The sequence below is a fragment of the Heteronotia binoei genome, chromosome 1 (assembly GCF_032191835.1).
Source record: "Heteronotia binoei isolate CCM8104 ecotype False Entrance Well chromosome 1, APGP_CSIRO_Hbin_v1, whole genome shotgun sequence".
NCBI classification, from domain to species: Eukaryota; Metazoa; Chordata; class Lepidosauria; order Squamata; family Gekkonidae; genus Heteronotia; species Heteronotia binoei.
Window position 1 is genome coordinate 21,747,467 of NC_083223.1, and position 18,010 is coordinate 21,765,476.

Here is an 18,010-nt window from a genome sequence, read left to right on the forward strand (position 1 = left end):
CTGGAAATTTGATTGGCTATGAAAATTAAAAAAGACATTACTTTGGCAGCTGCCACCAAAGCACATGGATATTCACTGTGTGACTTGGACTTGCCAATCCCCAGGTGGGGGCAGGGGATCCCCCGCTTTTGTGGCTCTGGCCTGCCACCAGCCAGTCGGATGGTGGGGGAACCCTTCCCCCAAATAGACATGCCCACACAATACTGGCAACATTGCTTATGTTAGGGGGATGCTCTACTTTTGAGGCAAAACTCTATGGTTTTGTAGTCATTTTTACCATAGAGTTTTGCCCAAAAAATAGAGCATCACCCTGATGTTGCCAAGATGATGACAGCACTTCCAGAAGTGATGTCAGCGCATTGTTGACATCCCTGCCCACCCCTAGAATGCTATCCAAATCCCCTCGCCAGCCAGCAGGAGGAATGCACCTAACAACCCTGGTGTGACTGAAAATAAGCTGTGGCTGGCTCCACCTCCTGTGGCAGCCATTTTGTGGCTGCTGTTGTCAGAATCCCAAAGGTCCCCACGCAGAGGGGAGATTTTAATCAGGGATTTCCCTTAGCCACATTGTGAAAACAGCTCTGTGATAGAGAGAAGGGGGGGGGGGGCTACTCAGCAACAGAGGAGCCAATGCGGGGGGGGGGGGGGGAGAAGCTCCAGCAACCAACAGGAACTGTGGCCTGAGAAGCAGAGAGTCAGCTAAGTTTAAACAGTTGGGCTTCTGACAGTGGAAAGTGGTTAGCAAATAGATGATGGCTGATTGAACAAGTTAGCTGAACAGCAGGGAGAAAGCTTCATTCTTATTTACTTTTTTACAACAAAAGAAAAAGTCTTGTATCTGTCAAATTATAATCAGACGATTACCAGACTGTTATCTGCCCCATAATTCCTTCACTGACACTCCTTTTTCTTGGATTCCTTTGGGCCAATAGAAACATATTTTCCCCTTTGACCGCTTTGCCCCCAAGGCAGGGCTGATAATAAATCCTGATTTTCCAAGTAGGTCCCAACCTTAAATTCTCAACAATATTATTGCTTTTCCTTTAAAGAGAAACCCTAACCCTAACCCTGTCATAATTTAATTTAGAATAATACTCATGATGCAGCAAACACAACAAAGTAACAAATTTTGAGTCCAGCTGCACCTTTAAGACCAACAAAAGTTTATTCAAGGTATGAGCTTTCGTGTGAAGCCACTGGATTCAAAATTTGTTCTACTGCTTCAGACTAACACAGCTGCCCACCGAGGGCTAACAAGTTTTATTATGGCATAAGGTTTCATGGGCCAGTGTCCTCTTCATCACAGCTAACAGTCGAATGCATTCAACACATCTTTAGCATGGTTTTCCATTTCACAATAATTTTTTTATTGATGCCAACTGATTTTCCCTCTAATCCAAGGAAGCATGTAGATGCAGTTGTTTAATTCCTCATATAACCTTCTCTTAAATACAACACTGTAAAACTGAACTAAAAACCCCTGGAATCAATGATGCTATTTGAAAATTACACTGGCTCATCTGAATCTCAGTTAACTCGCTATTTTGTTTGTTTGCTTTAAAATCTCTGCTCTTTATTATTTCAAAGCTTACTTATTAAACATATGTCAGCCCTTCCTGAGCTGAGATAGTGAATGCTCCTCACAAATTTCCCTGCAGAATGTTTCTAGGAAAAGCCACACCATCGACTATTTCTGAATGTTTGAATTAGCTGAGTGACCATAAAGGAGATAATCTGGTTCATAGCCTGTTGTTAGTAGGATTCTGAACTTTTTCCACTTTAGTTGACTGCCCTCCTAACATAAGAACGTAACAGAAGCCATGTTGGATCAGGCCAATGGCCCATTCAGTCCAACACTCTGTGTCACACAGTGGCCAAATACACACACACACACACACACTGTGGCTAATAGCCACTGATGGACCTCTGCTCCATATTTTTATCCAATCCCCTCTTGAAGCTGGCTATGCTTGTAGCCGCCACCACCTCCTGTGGCTGTGAATTCCACATGTTAATCACCCTTTGGGTGAAGAAGTACTTCCTTTTATCCGTTTTAACCTGACTGCTCAGCAATTTCATTGAATGCCCACGAGTTCTTGTATTGTGAGAAAGGGAGAAAAGTACTTCTTTCTCTACTTTCTCCATCCCATGCATAATCTTGTAAACCTCTATCATGTCACCCCGCAGTCGATGTTTCTCCAAGCTAAAGAGCCCCAAGCATTATGAAGGAAAGCTAAAAAGACGACCTTGTTCCTGTTCCTGGCATGGAACCTAGAAATCTCTGTCTAACATTCTGCCATAAGAAGAGCTGTTTCAAAAACACTTTGAGGTTTTGTAATGGTGACCACTGTGCTACCCGGTGAAAAGGCAACGAAGTAGGGAAAATAGTTTTTTACATTTAAGTGCCAAAGAATCATGGGATGTGTAGTTTTAGAATACTCTAGGCCAGAGGTGGCGAAACTGTGGCTCTTTCACACATACCGTGTGGCTCTCGAAGCCCCCACCACCCCATCAGCCAGCTTGGAGAAGGCATTTCTCTCTAAATCGTTTCTGCAAGCCAAGCCAGCCGGAGGCTTGGAGAATGCATTTAAAGTTAAAGTTGCTTTCTTTCCACCTTCCTCCCCCATCTATCTTCCTTCCTGTATGCCTGCCTGCCTGCTCTCAAACATCTGGTGTGCATGTCTTGAGGCTGTCAAACACCTGATGTTTATTCTGTGACTCTTTTGTGTTGATTGCCCTTTATTGCCCTTTTCCCCCTTCTTTGTTTTGTATTTGCTGCAGTAGCTAGCTTGAGAGAGAGGAGGAATTCACATTTCTTTCACCACAATACATGATTACAGTAGAATCCAGCATGAATTTCCCTACCTGATGTAACGGAACACATTGAGTAAATATCCTACTGTGCATCTTGGGAGATCAATAAAAACTGATATGATTCAGTGCATTGATCACACCTAAAAGGCACTCTGAACCTAATGGAGCGCCGGACAGGACAACCATAGATGTACTCCTGTAAATCCAAAGGTCTAAAGAGAACTTATCCATACAGATGCTCTGTACACACAGGGATATTATGTCTGTAGCATTCAAGACCGTGTTGAAGAGCCAATACTTGTTCTACTCAGACCTGTTGAACATGTGGATGTTCAGGAGAGAACTTCCTCTTCATGCATTGCTCCCCCCGATGCACAATCGGTGTACACAAACAATAGCATCTGATGATAGCTAAGGTGAAAGGGCTACCTCCAAATATCAGCAATCACAAATGTGTGGGGATAGGGTTGCCAGTTTCCAGCTGGGATCTCCAGATGACCTCCAGCAGACAGAGATCAGCTCCCCTGGAGAAACTGACTGCTTTGGAGGGTGAACTCTATGGCATTATGCTGCTGCCTAAGCCTTGTTCTCCCCAGCCTCCAGCCCCCCAGTATCCAAGAATTTCCTAACCTGGAGCCCTGGAGGGGAGGAACCTCCCCCGCAGATGATTATTTGTTGGAGATGCTTTAGGCTGATCCTGCATGCAGCAGAGAGTTGGATTAGATGGTCTGTATAGCCCTTTCCAACTCTATGAAATTGTATAAAACCAATGAAGACCTTAATGAAGTAACAGTGATATAATCCAAAGCCTTCACTCTCTATCATATTTATATTAACTATTCACAGGGGTGAAATTCTAGCAGAAGCTCCTTTGCACATTAGGCCACACCCCCCCCATGATGTAGCCAATCCTCCAAGAGCTTACAAGGCTCTTTTATGTAAGGGCTTGGAGGACTGGCTACATCAGGGGTGTCTGGCCTAATATGCAAAGGAGCTCCTACTAGAATTCCACCCCTGATTAAGACAATAAAGCAATGTAGATTGATAAATGCCTTGACCTGGATGGCTCAGGCTAGCCCAATCTCAACAGATCTCGGGAGCTAAGCAGGGTCAGCCCTTGTTAGTACTGGACAAGAGGTCACCAAGGAATACCAGGGTCATGATGCAGAGGCAAGCAACTGCGAACCACCTCTGAAGGTTTCTTGCTTTGAAAACCTATGGGGTTGCCAGAGCTTTTTTTGTAACAGGAACTACTTTGCATATTAGGCCACACATCCCTGATGTAGCCAATCCTCCAAGAGCTTACCATAGGTCCTGTAAGCTCTTGGGAGGACTGGCTACATAAGAGGGATGTGGCCTAATATGCAAAGGAGTGTGGCCTAATATACAAAAAAGCCCTGGGGATTGCCATAAATCAGCTGTGACTCAAGAGCACTTTCCACTGCAGATTGATAAAGAAAAAGGCTAGCAACTGATGGAGAAACAAGTGTGTGTGTGTGCGCTTTTCCTGACAATCAAGTGACTCTTGCAGATGACTAGGACTGAGACTGCTCATTCTAGCCTCCAGCTTTAAAGATCAAGATCCCAGCCTCTCAGTGACCATGGTAGAAAATGAATGTACAAACTGCAACCCAAGCAGCACTCTGACATGTGGTAAACACACACACACACACACACACATTCCAATTAGCCTCTAATCAGAGCGAATGTTTTAATGCTGGATTCAGCTAGCAAAAGATTTGCCAGGTTATCCGATAGGTTTCTGTTTGCTGTCGGGGCAGCTAGGAATACACCTCATCATCTGTTTGTTTTTGGGGATATGATTAACGTGTATAATGTTTGGTTTGTAGGATGGGCTCCCTGAGGGCGTATTTTACATGTAGGCAGGGCTGGACCTTTTTCCACATGCAGAGTAATTAACATGTCTCCTGTGGTTCGTTCACTAATAATACCCCACAGAAATGGTGCAGGAATGGGAAGCTAGTGTCTTAAGCTAGGGACTTGGCCAGTAAGAACTGAAGAGAACTGACTGTTCTGGAAATTTTAGACCTGGGTTAGGCATTTAACCTGAGAAGTTATGGAGGACAATTACATATGGATTCAGGCAGTCCAATCTTTTATCCAATCTGATTTTCAACTGTAGGAACTTTAACATATACAACCCCATATAGATTACTTGTTTGGTTTTTTTTTAAACTGTATCAAGGCCCTGGAGTTACAGCTGAAGCAGGGCCCAGACAGACTTGAGAACCCCAAAATGGTGCTTGTAGGCACCGAGGTAACTGCTGAGACCTTTTCAGGCACTTGTCAAGTGGTTTTAGAATGTGGTTGGAGCCAGGTGGAGCTCCTTACTGGCTATTGGAGATCTGATTGGTTGTACATCTTAAAATAACTTAGTTTTGGGGACAACTACCACCTTAGGTGTTTTATCCCCTCACTCCTCTTTCTGGTATATTTTTTTAAAATTACAACTCTTGTCTTGTGCTCTTGGGCTTCCTTTTTGTGTGGCTCCACCTTCCATGATTGACATTTTGTGGCTGACTCTACCTCCCACGGCAGCCATTTTGTGATTGTGCCTACCACCTTGTGTTAAAGTTCCAAAGATGCACATAGGCTCAAAATGGTTGGGGACCCCAACTCTAGACTGAGGCCAAGAGGAATTATGGGACTGAAAACTACTTTGAAATTAAAGAAGTCCTGGTTGGCCAGTTAATAAGAATCAGAAGAGAAGAAGAAGATGATATTGGATTTATATCCCGCCCTATACGCTGAATCTCAGAATGGTCACAATCTCCTTGTACCTCCCCCCCACAACAGACAACCTGTGAGGTAGGTGGGCTGAGAGAGCTCTTACAGCATCTGCCCTTTCAAGGATAACTCCTACGAGAGCTATGGCTGACCCAAGGCCATTCCAGCAGGTGCAAGTGGAGGAGTGGGGAATCAAACTTGGTTCTCCCAGATAAGAGTCCACACACTTAACCATTACACCAAACTGGCTTATTTCCTCAAATGCTAATGAACAGTATCCTCCCTGGATACTCTTCAGTTTCATGGTGATACAGTCCCTGATAGCTTACAAGAGGGTGAAACCAGAGTTTGAGAACATGAACCCTGCACTCCACAAGCCCAGTTTTTTTATATACGTTGGCAGCTGTTTGTTTCGTATTACCACTGCTTCTACTTTTATTATTATCATTATTTAATTACAGAATTTATATCCCACCTTTCTGTCTAATCAGAGCTACCAAGGCAGCTATCAGTTAAAATAAAAAACATTATAAAACAATCATAAAACCAATTTGAAGCCAAAAGTAAAACACATACATTAAAAACATAAACTCAGCTATTAAAACATAAGGCAGGTAGGAGAGGGTACTGAACACACGGCAGATGAAACAAGCAGTCCTTACAACTAAATTTGCACATTAAGGAGGGGCTGAAAGGTGAGGAGAAAAGTATCTCCCCAGACCCCTTGCTTTGCATTCACCTAGGTTTGCCAGGTCTGCTCCTGTAATGGGAGGCCTCCTACCGCAAGCTGCCCACTCCTGCCCCAGCCTAGTAGGCCGGCAAGAGTAAATATAATTTTAAAATAGCTGTTGCAGCAATATTGCGATGTCATGACCCAAAAGTGACATCACACTGCTCTAGGATTCAACAGAAACTCTGTAGTAAAATCACAGTTTCTGCCGAATCTTAGAGCAGCATGACATCATGTCACCCTGTCACTTCAGTGGTGCCCCCCCCATGTTCTTGCCTCTTAGTCTCTCATCAGTTGCCAACCCTCGGTCTTCCTGGAAAGCAACCTACAATAGTGTGTGTGCGCGTGTATGCACATGTGCACACATCCATGGGTCTCCCCCAATCTTATGTCCCATTCAGTGTAAAAAGTTGAGTCCAGATTTGTACATTAAATGAGGGCAAGACATGACTTGGATCAGTGCAGCTCCCACCATCATGTGACATCTAACTGGGCCCTACAATCTGCAAAAAATCTGCCACCGTCTCAGGCATACAGAAGCACCCAGAAATTCTCACAGCAGGCGGAAACTGGGCAGCTCTAAATGTCAAACTGTCTATTTACTTTTGTTTTCCCAGTGTAGATTAGCTGGTAGAATACTGCCTTGCGCAGCTCAAAATGTCTTCAGATTTTTGTTCCCCTACAATTATATGATCAAAGCACTGGCATTGTTGAGAGCGGCTAGTTTCTTAAGTCACAAGGAAAAGCCTTCCCTTTATCTGGTGAATCAGTACAGAGTGTTTTCAGAGCCAATGAGCAGAAAAAACCACAACTAATCCCTGTCACAGTTAATCATAGTCGACTACATTCAGGCTGTGATTCAAAATTCCAGCAAATCCTACAAGAGATTTTCTGCTTCTTCACTGGTCCAGTATTTGGAGCTAGATTCACCCTTGGAACATTTTTGCTCCCACTTCTTGTCAGAAAGCTGCCTTTCTATATATGAATTTTACTTTTGGCTTTAAATTGGTTTTATAATGTTCTTTTCTTGCCTTTCTTTGGGCCATCCTGTCAGAACTTCACAGAACATCACAGGAGCTGCTGAGGTGCTGTCTGCACAGATAAGAACATAAGAGAAGCCATCTCGGATCAGGCCAATGGCCCATCCAGTCCACCACTCTGTCACTTAGTGACCATAACATCAGGTGCCATCAGGAGGTCCACCAGTGGAGCCAGAACACTAGAAACCCTCCAACTGTTGCCCCCTCCCCAAGCACCAAGAATACAAAAGTCCTAGTGTCACTTTTCTTCATATGACTATAGGATGGCAAATGACTTTGAAGGGAATCAAATCAATGTGTGTGAATGAGAAAGCATCTGGCATCATGCTGTCAAGTCTGGCTTTGGAAATTCCTGGAGGTTTGGGGGTGGTTTCTGTGGTGGAGAGAATTTGGGAAGGGATTTCACTTAGAATAATGCTATGCCACAGAGTCCACCCTCTGAAGATGCCAAGTTCTCCAAGGGAACTGATCTCCATTGTCTTGAGATCAGTTGTAATTTCAGGAGAACTCTAGACCCACCTAGAGTTTGGCAGCCATAACCCAGGTGGCAACATGGCACACTTTGGGAGTTGGCTTTGCCAATGTAGCTGCTGTCAAGGATACAACAATGTACATTCACAGGGGTCCTCAGCCTTTTTGAACTTGTGGGTACCTTTGGAATTCTGACAGAGTGTGGTGGCACAACCACAAAATAGCTGCCCCCAAAGGTGGAGCCAGTCACAAAATGGCTGTCACAGGAGACAGAGACACACACAGGAAACCCAAGTGCAGGTGACATGAAGGGTAATTTAAAAAAAAAAACTGGGAAAGAATAAAACCAACACTGTGCAGATAGCTGCCACTGAAATGTTGTTTTAACCCAATCAAGTGTCCAGTGGCCAATCAGAAGCTCTGCCTGTCAGGAGCCACACCCTCATTCTAAATCTACACCATGTCCATTGGGGAATCAATAATGTAAACTTTCCCTTAACTTTTCCAGAATAAGGGTATTGGTGATTCTTGACATGGGAGGGAAGGCAGCATGGTATAGACCCTGATATTGTCAGATCTAAGAAGCTAAGTAGGGTCACAGTACTTGGAAGGAAGATGACCAAGGAAGACTCTGCAGAGGAAGGCAATGGTCAACCACCTCTGCTCCTCACTTGCCTTGAAAGCCCCTTGCTGGGGTCACTATAAGTCAGTTGCGACTTGATGGCACTTTACACACACACAAACACACACACTACCTGGCATGAGAGATTCATGAATGTCAGGATCAACGCATAAAGAAAACACCATTAATAGATAAGGCTGATTAATTCCTCCCCCAGACAGGTGGAATTCCAGAGTGTCAGATCATGAGTGGGACGGGAAAGCCAGAGGCTACAATGGAAACAAGCTGCCAGTGACACAGCAATGTGGGAGAGAGACCAGATCAAGAGGAAAAAGAAAGGCAGAGGCCAAGGAAGGCGAGGGGTGCTGAAGAAAGCCTGAAGTGGAAAGGGAGCAAGTTTTACAAGCATCACAAGAGGGTTCTGCTGCCAAAGGCTATAGCCTCGAGCAGAATGTCTGATAAAAGCTTTCTGGGATGGAGAAAGAGTCTGGAAAAGCTTTCATGGAGAAAAGGAGGCAGCTGGATTTACTGATGGCCAAAATGGCTCCCAGCCACTGGAACAGTTCTACAGTTAATTGCTGCCTTTCAAGAAAATCCAGGCTCAAGCCTAGACAGTTAGTGTGAATGGATCTAGAATAAGAGGAACACGCAGTGTGAATGGTACGTTCTCTTCAAGTTAAAAGTGGTTAAACCTGAGGAGATTGTTACGGCCCAATTCTGTGCTGAAAAGGTATCTCCTGCTGAACCACTCATGGTACAATTTGCTCACCACGAACATAGGAAAATGTTTTTCTTCTAATTATGGATACCATAAAGCCATTAATGTACTCTTTGAAGGAGCCTCCCATTTTTGATGATTCACTTTCTGCCTCATCCCTCAAAATAAATAATTCCTTTAACAGGAACAAATTACTTTCCCCACTTCTCTACCCAAGGAATGTGTTTCCTCCCCTCACCCCTTCATATCCTTGTCGTAATTCAAGATAACGCTTAATTGTTTTTTGAAAATGTAGGCAGCTTGTTCTGTCTGGTAAAAGCCTCAAACCCCATCATGTGGATCAGTTCTTAACCGTCTGGGGGGAAAGCAGTTAGCTGTCACCCTGACTAACAGTTTCATTCCACTTTTCCAGTGTTCCAGACATTTTGTGGCAGTTGTGATGAATCGATAATTCATTCCAGTGCCAACTCTGGCAGAGATGCACCTACAAGGATCCATTATATTCCCAAATGCCCACAAATTCTGTACCAAGAAAAATAAAATTCTGATTCCTGGGAGTATGTACCACTGAATCAAATGGGACTTACTTCTGAAGAGGCCTATTTCAGCATACTCTACAAGAGAACAATCATAAGCTGTCTACTCAGAATTAAGTCATGTTTTATTCAATGGACCTTACTCCCAAGGGAAATGTTCTCAGAACTGCAAGTGTCTAAACACAACGACTGTGTTGCTAAACAGCGCCCAGAAAATGGTCTGAAGGGATGAAAGCTGCCTCTTCCTCCAGTTACCTGGAACCACACAGCTGGGTGCAGGTATGTTCTGAAAGATTTAATATGACAGCTATCTGTGGAGTAAATGAATCTGCCTAATAAAAAATTCAATAGACTGTTAGTTTCAATAAAACTACGGTATTACAAAAAGACAACAAATGTTGTGGTGATAACATACAGTGTAGATTATACCCCATGACCTTTTCAGTGGCTAATTTTAATGCATTTAGAGTGAGTTGTTCAATGGTAGGTGGGAACAGATTACGAACTGTTAAGTACGGAAGACACCTCACACCTCCATACTCTCTATATACTTTCTGAGAAGAGCCAAATTCTGATTACTAGGTACTTACTCCAAACGTTCTTCCTCTTTTTTGCGTAGGTCAAAGTCCCGGTGAATCACTTCCCAAACATGTTTGGCTTCTTCATCTGTCAGTTTGGAGAGATCCAGTTTCCTTCCCATCTTTAGGAAGCAAAGCACCTGAGAAATAAGCAACAAAAATCAAATAAGTCATAATCAGAGGTGTTACTACAAAACCCTTTGTTTCAATGTCCAAGGTAAAGATTGGGTCTTTCCCAGGAAGCCTTCCAGATTCTTTACGTGTCCACAACATCCAGAATGCAAGGCCCACTGTCAGCCATCTGTACAGCATACATTACACACAATATTCCCATATTCTTAAAGCTATGTCACGCACTTCTGGCTGGCTTGGCATCAGGAGGTGTGGCCTAATATGCAAATAAGTTCTTGCTCGGCTTTCTTTACAAAAAGTCCTATGTGAAACAATGGTGATGTCAGGGAGTGTGGTGTAATATGCAAATGAGTTCCTGCTAGGCTTTTTCTACCAAAAAAGCCCTGTGTGAAACAATGGTGATGTCAGGGGGCATGGTGTAATATGCAAATGAGTTCCTGCTGGGTTTTTTCTTTAAAAAAACCCTGGTGACACTCAAGGGCTGTACTGTGACAGCCAGTTAAATGTTAGGTATATGGGACTGATAAGGGATAAAAAAATGTTCCAAACATTTAAAAACACAGTATAATCAACCTAGCTGTCAGCAAAGCGTTCATTGAAGTTTCAAAATGATCAGACTTGTCTTTGATAAAAAAACTAAGTTGTCTTTATTGATAACTACAATGTTACTCTCTACATGAATGCATTGGAACTGATAACACATAGCTTGAACCATTGGCATTTATGCATACACTTCAAAGGATTGAGGCTTTAAACTACTTCTCATAATAAAACTACAGTCTGTCTCTGCAAGTAACACTTTCACAGGCCCGCTTATCTTTCATGTTAGATGGATACATCCCCCTCCTGGTGATGTCCTTGCTCGGCTTCAGGAGGCGCCTGGGAAACTAGCCGAGTATTTTGCACTTCAAAGGCTTGGCTGGCCTTTGGCACCTTAGCAACATTCAACCTTCAATCTCCCCCTCCCTTTCATTACTAAGCAGGCACTTGGGTTAGTATTATAAAAGTTATTACGCATTCAGGTTAGTAAGCAACAAATAATCAATTCAGAAAGCAAATGTGACTTCAATGTAACACAGGCTGACACTAGCAAAGAAACTAAAGCAAGAGAATTTATTACTTTTTTGTGATACAGAGAAAGCATTTGACCTTGTGGAGTGGCCATATTTAACAACTATTACCTCACTTTGATCAAGGTGGGAAATTTAAATGGGTCTCTATAATTTATTATAGATCCATAGCTCAGGTTTTTATTAATGAACATCTTTTCAATAGATTCCCCCTTTATAGAGGGATATAACAGCGATGTCCTTTGTTAAAGGACTGTTTGCAACCACCATTAGAAGAAACAAATATATCAGGACTCAAATTTGGCTTAACAAAAAGTAAAATCATGTCCTATACAGATGACATAGCAATAATGATGACACATCCTGATGTGCTGTGACCTTTTACATAAATTTGTATAAATATCAGTTAATTAATACTGATCAATGTGAATATATAGATATAAACCAATAGGATATTTTAGTAAGATTTATAGCATTAGTGGATATTGGATATTAAAACTGCATCTAAGTATCAGGATCCGACAAGAGTGCATAATATTTATTTATAAATTTACCTCTGGAAGTAATATTGGATGCCTGGATTTACCTGTAGAATTATCTGGCAAGGTTTTATATAAGTGAGAACATACAGACACTCCAAATATTAATTTATTAATACCAAGCAATACATCTAGCAGTGATGAAGAAAGGTCTACTCCCTCTAATCTGTGGAGACTTCTGAGCAAAAATTCTACTTTTGAGTTACCAGAGCTTCCTCTGTTCATTTCCCTGGATTCCATAGGAGAGATGCAAAGACCGAGTGCTAATGTTTTAAGCATGTTTTATTTTAAGGGTTTTTTTAAAAAAAAATCTTTAATTGTGTTTGTCTGTGTGCTTTATAAAATTTATATCTTGCTCCCTAATCTTAAATAGGTAACATGCAAATGAGCTCGGCCCAACAAGGTCTCATTTATGTCAGATTCGGCCCTCATAACAAATGAGTTTGACACCCCTAAACTAAACACGCCAGGCTGCTTAGGAACATCCATTACAATGAAGACTTCTCTGGAAACCTAATCACATGCTTAATCAACGCAGGATGAACTCATCTCCTGGCCCATCAATGGCAGATATTAGTAATCCGAATCCACCAGAGCCCAAGCATGTTCCATCATTAGTCATTTAAGTTATCTCGTGAGGGGTCCCAGTCAGTTGCATTAGGTCAACCTCTACACACAAGAAGCCTCCCCAGCTAACTAATTTCTGCTAGTCAAAAGAAATGGTAGAAGAAGAACATAATTGCCATCCTCTCCCCAGAACAAACTCTTTGTGAGGTAGGTGGGGCTGAGAAAACTGTGACTGGCCCAAGATCACCCAGCAAGCTTCATGTGGAGGAGTGGGGAATCAAACTCTGTTCTCCAGATTAGAGTCCACTGCTCTTAACCACTCTACACCATGCAGTAGTGCACACTTTCTCAGCCCCTCCCAGTTCGAGTTTTCTGCCCCAGACTCCCCTTCCACAGACTTGAGATGACATTATCTCATGTAAAGAAGACATTCATATCTGCATCCCCTGACATGGTCTTTTTGGTGACAACTAGGATGATAAATCTGATGCCAGATGATCCCCCGAGGGAAGGCATTCCAAAATTGATATACCCAGGGCTTTTTTTGTGGGAAAAGCTCAACAGGAACTCATTTGCATATCAGGCCACACCCCCAATGCCAAGTCAGCTGAAATTGCATTTCTGAAATCTATTGAAAATGTAAGAGTTGAAGTTTGGATCTGAAAAAAGCCTTGCCTTGAATACAAACCTAAGAGGAATCTTTTGGCGAAAACACGGTTGGAAATGTTCCAGAAATGCCCATTTAACTATCAGGTACATGAAGAAAAGTTTGTGAACTGCACTTGAGAGAGGACAGAGACAGGGGCTGGTGTCCTTTTGGAAGTTTTTTGCTACATTATGGGAGCTACCTACATTCACCTAAGGAAGAGGAAGGAAGATATTTGTGTTGTCCATTTTTTGAACTGTAACTGGAGCTATTGTGATGTCCGACCTCCCATTTTGTATTCTGTGTTTCGAAAGTCTGTATTTTTGGAATATTATCAGTTTTGTTTCAAGCTATTAGATGTGAAAGTACTTTTAAGAAAACAGTGTGAATGGTTCTTTCACAGGGACCTGGAGGCTGGCAACCATAGGGATATATGTACAAATTTCCCCCCAATGAACCATTTAATTCTGTTCTGACACGGCTTAATCCCTAGCAGTGTTCCTTGTAAGCTGAGTTAGTGTGAGGTAGCTCACAGTTTCTTAGCCTTCAGCTCACACATTTTGTCTTAGCTCAGGAAAAATGGCTCCAGAGCAAACAAATTTATGCAGTAGCTCACAAAGTAGAATTTTTGCTCAGAGGGAACACTGATCCTAAGCTCAGAAGGAACATTGATCCCAAAATAACTCTTTTGGGATATTTGAAAAGCAAAGTAGAGCTTGTAAATTCTAAAGTAGTTCTGCATTTATTAACAGTGCCTAAAATTCCTATTTCTGCATACTGGAAGAAAATAAATCCCCAACCTATATCACAGTGTCTTTCAAGAATATGGGCTACTGCCTTAACATCAACGCTTACTTAAGTATACTTTATTCTAACCACAAAGGTTTGTTGAAAAATGGTTCCAAGATAACGTTCAACAATTTTTTTAATGTTCTAACGTTACAACATGGATAACCTGCTTAAGTTAAGATCCTCTCTGATCTACTGCCAATCTTCCAACAGCTCTAACACCTGATGCTAATTTATTTTGTGCTATGTTGTTTTAACTGTTGTTAGCCCCCCTGAGCCTGTCAGGGGAGGGTGGGATACAAATGAAATTTAATAAATAAATATTAAATTTATTTAATATTTAGTGCCCCTCTGTAAGTTCTCTCAATCCCCTCTGTAAATTCTCTCAATCCTCCTTTAAAGCCTACCTCTGTCTACACCTCCCTTTCCATTTTCTGCCTGCCGTCGATGAGGCTCCCAAATGCCCATAATGTCTCGCTGCCCATCTTTCAGCAGGTGGAAACAAATTACTGCCTGCCAGCTTGCTGAAATGTTAACGTACAGACTGGCACTACTATTCAAATCAACTAACAAACGCCTTCCTGAGCCCCTTCTACAAAGTGGCTTGCTTTCCTGGGTTAACGAATGTATACTTCTGCTGTATTACTGTTACTTGCCTCTGAGGGACTACAAAATGCCCGACTGCCAGTTTTTCCCGCTTTCTGAGATTAGCCACAATAATACACACACACACACCCCCCACATATCCCACTAAACTGAACGATTTTGAAAAAGGAAGCAAGGCAGCCTTTCTCTTTCTGTAACACACTGGCTCAGGACAGCCAGGGGCCTGGCTCACCCATGTGAGGAAGGCCAGGAGAGGGAGCAGAGGGGGGCCCAGCAGCAGCGGGGAGGGCTGTGGTCCGAAGACAAGGCTTAGCCTGGACTTGGAGAAAGTCAGGACAAGAGAAGGGAAGAGGCAGCCTTTTATAGCCTACCACATGGAGCACAATGGGCAGGAATGAATACAGGCCAGGAACCCCATGAAATAGGGTTGCTAGGTCTGTGCTGGGAAATACCTGAAGACTTTGGGGGTAGATCCAGGAGAGGGGTGGGTTTGGGGAGGGGAGAGGCCTCAGCACAGTACAATGCCATAGAATCCACCATTCAAAGCAGCCATTTTCTCCAGGGAAGCTGATCTTTGCCAGCTAAAGATCCGTTGTAAAAGTGGGAGGTCTCCAGGCTCCACCTGGAGGCTGGCAACCCTACCAGAAAAGGAAAGGCACCCCACCCAGCCAGAGAAGAAGGGAAGGAGGGACTGAGCTCCTGGAAGGAAAGAGCAAGAATGAGGGTGTCAGAACCTCTTCCCCTTTCCAACTGGGAGGCCGGAATGGAGGAATGTTTTGTCTTTCCTCATAGGGGAGGTGCCCCAGAAAATGACTGAAGGAAATTCAGATAACATACTGGATGGTTTTAAAAGCTGGGTGTATTTCTTTGTAGCATTTAAAACTAGTGGAGAAGCAAATAAACCTGCCAAATGTGCAGTAATGTCAAAATTAACAATATATTTGAGAAACATTACAAAAGTAATGAGGAGTGATGGAGTGTGTGTTATGCAAGTAGGAGATAAATTTAGAATGAGAAACAGTTCAAAAATTGTATATAAATGTATTGCAATGTAGAAGTAGAACAAGAATAAGTTTTAAATATAACTTCATTAATATAAATGTATAAGGAAGTGGATCTTGAGCAGAAATATCTTCTGCTTTCTTGTTATGAGATAATCATAATAATAGATTTTCCTTTTATACTTTGATATGTTAACTATGTTAAAAGTTCCATTGAGCAGGTAAAAGAGGTGAGAATATGTAATACCGAATATACAGTAAAGATGAAACCAATGAGTAGATGCAGGCCTTGGATTCAGTGGGAGCTCACAGGAGCACAACTCCTGAACCTTTCTGAGAGTTCCACCTCCTTGTCCATTGAATAGTAGGTGCAGCTGCATAAAAATCCCTGGATGAGCTCCACCACCTATTTTTCTACAAAACGACCCCTGGGTATATGTAACACATAAGTTATGAAATCTGAAATCTAAAATGCTGAATATAATGTACCCCAACAGAAGTAATGTTATATCTTATGGACGGTGTCTGAAAAACTGTAATGAAGGGGATGCTGGGGAGAAATGTTTTCTGTTTTATGCACTCTGTGATATATAATTATTTCTGATATCCATTATTATGTTTTATAATCCCTTTTTGCTTTCTGTATCCCCTTTACACACATACACACACACATAAATATTATAAATAAACTAAGTTGAGAGGCTTTGTCTGCCAAAAGTTGGCTAAGTGAAAAAGTGTTCAAAGGGATGCCAATAAAGAATTCTAAAGGCTTGCCAAGAAAGTCTGCTGATGCCACACCTCTCAGCCAGTTCTGTCCAACATGGCTGCCAAGATAGAAAAGAAAGAGAGCCATTCGCTGACCACGAATACCATACCACTTTAAGAAGGTAAAAGTAGTCCCCTCTGCAAGCACCAGTCGTTTCTGACTGTGGGGTGCTGTCACTATCACGATGTTTTCACAGCAGACTTTTTACCAGGCGGTTTGCCATTCCCTTCCCCAGTCAGACCACTTAACAATACCACATATTCAGGTGGATGCCTGCAAAATGCAAACAGAGACGGCCAGGTGAGGGCTAGCTCAATATGCAGACTGTGTGTTCATGCAAGAATATATGTTTAAACAATATGTCAATTTTGCAGGGCATTCTATTAAACAGAGCTTCTGTCTCAAATGCTGAAGAGCTACTAGACTCATGATTAACCTTAACTCCATGACATTTTGTGGCTGGCTCCGCCTTCCATGGCAGTCATTTTGTTGTTGTGCCCACCACCCTCTGTCAGATTTCCAAGCTTTAAAAGGGGACCCCTGCTCTATCCATTGTCTCCACACCAACTACCAATATACCTAATTCTCAGCAAGGCCATGGATACTTAAATCTGGAGACTGAAGCCATGACAGACAAGGCAGATCTGACTACAAAGTTGAAAAATGCCCACGGTTTACAGGAGAAGGGCGAGGCTATGGGGGGTTTCAGAGAAAAGGAGGAGGAAAACTGTGGGTAAGCAGAAAATGAGATGCCTTCTGTAAGTTCCTGTAGGTTTCAGGTTTGCAATTCTATAAACCACAGCCCTGACTTCACTTAATCACCTTTTTTCTAAACAGAAAAGTCCCAGAATTTTTAGCCTTTCCTCGAAGGAAAGATGCTCCAGTCCCTGCATCATCTTAATCAGCAGCCTCTTAGGATGTGAAAAATAAACCAAGAGAAGCTATAATTTTAGCTCTGGCCATACAAAAGGCAGACAGAAACACATGGTGTGCTTCTCAGATAAGACTGAGCATTTTCAGAAATTACATTACACACACAACAGTTTCCTTCTGTTTAGGGGAGATGATCTGAATACTGGGCAGTTGATAGACCTTTACAGCCAAAGCGTTTAGCCAACACCCAGGCAAAATACTGCTTCCTATTATGAGAAGGAAAACAAATTCAGCATGACTCTCAGCTGATTTCCGGAGCATTTCTTCCCCTCCAGTGAAAAAAAACAGCAAACCGCCACTTATTTATTGAAGTAATGAAATCAGGCAGAGAAATCTGGCTCAATGAAATCAGGTTCAATTAGCAAAAGATTCCATACTGGCGGGGGGTGGGGTGGGTGGGAGAGTGTTTGGGGGATGTATCGCTGCCAATCAGTTTGTTGAGGAGCTTCATTTGTGGACTGGGAGGCTAGTTTGAAGGATCATTTCCTTATATTTTAAAACTAACATTAATATTTAATCACCTTTAAAATACTATGGTCCAAGAGTGGCCAAACTGTGGCTCGGGAGCCACATGTGGCTCTTTCACACATATTGTATGTGCACCTCCTGGAGGTCGAGGAGAAACTTAATGCAGGCTTACTCTCAAGTAGGCATGCTTAGCACTGGGACTTCAGTCACCCTCTGAGCACTGACCCATAGGTAGG

General features: G+C 42.6%; 1 protein-coding gene across 1 annotated transcript in view; it reads right to left on the reverse strand.

Moving 5' to 3' along the window:
• The window catches only part of MLPH (melanophilin), a 103,676-nt gene that overhangs the window by 73,872 nt on the left and 11,794 nt on the right, over positions 1 to 18,010 (reverse strand). Inside the window, exon 2 of the mRNA XM_060232163.1 lies at positions 10,270 to 10,397. Coding sequence (XP_060088146.1) covers positions 10,270 to 10,379 — 110 coding nt within the window. The 5' untranslated portion in view covers positions 10,380 to 10,397. The remainder of the gene's footprint in view (positions 1 to 10,269; positions 10,398 to 18,010) is intronic.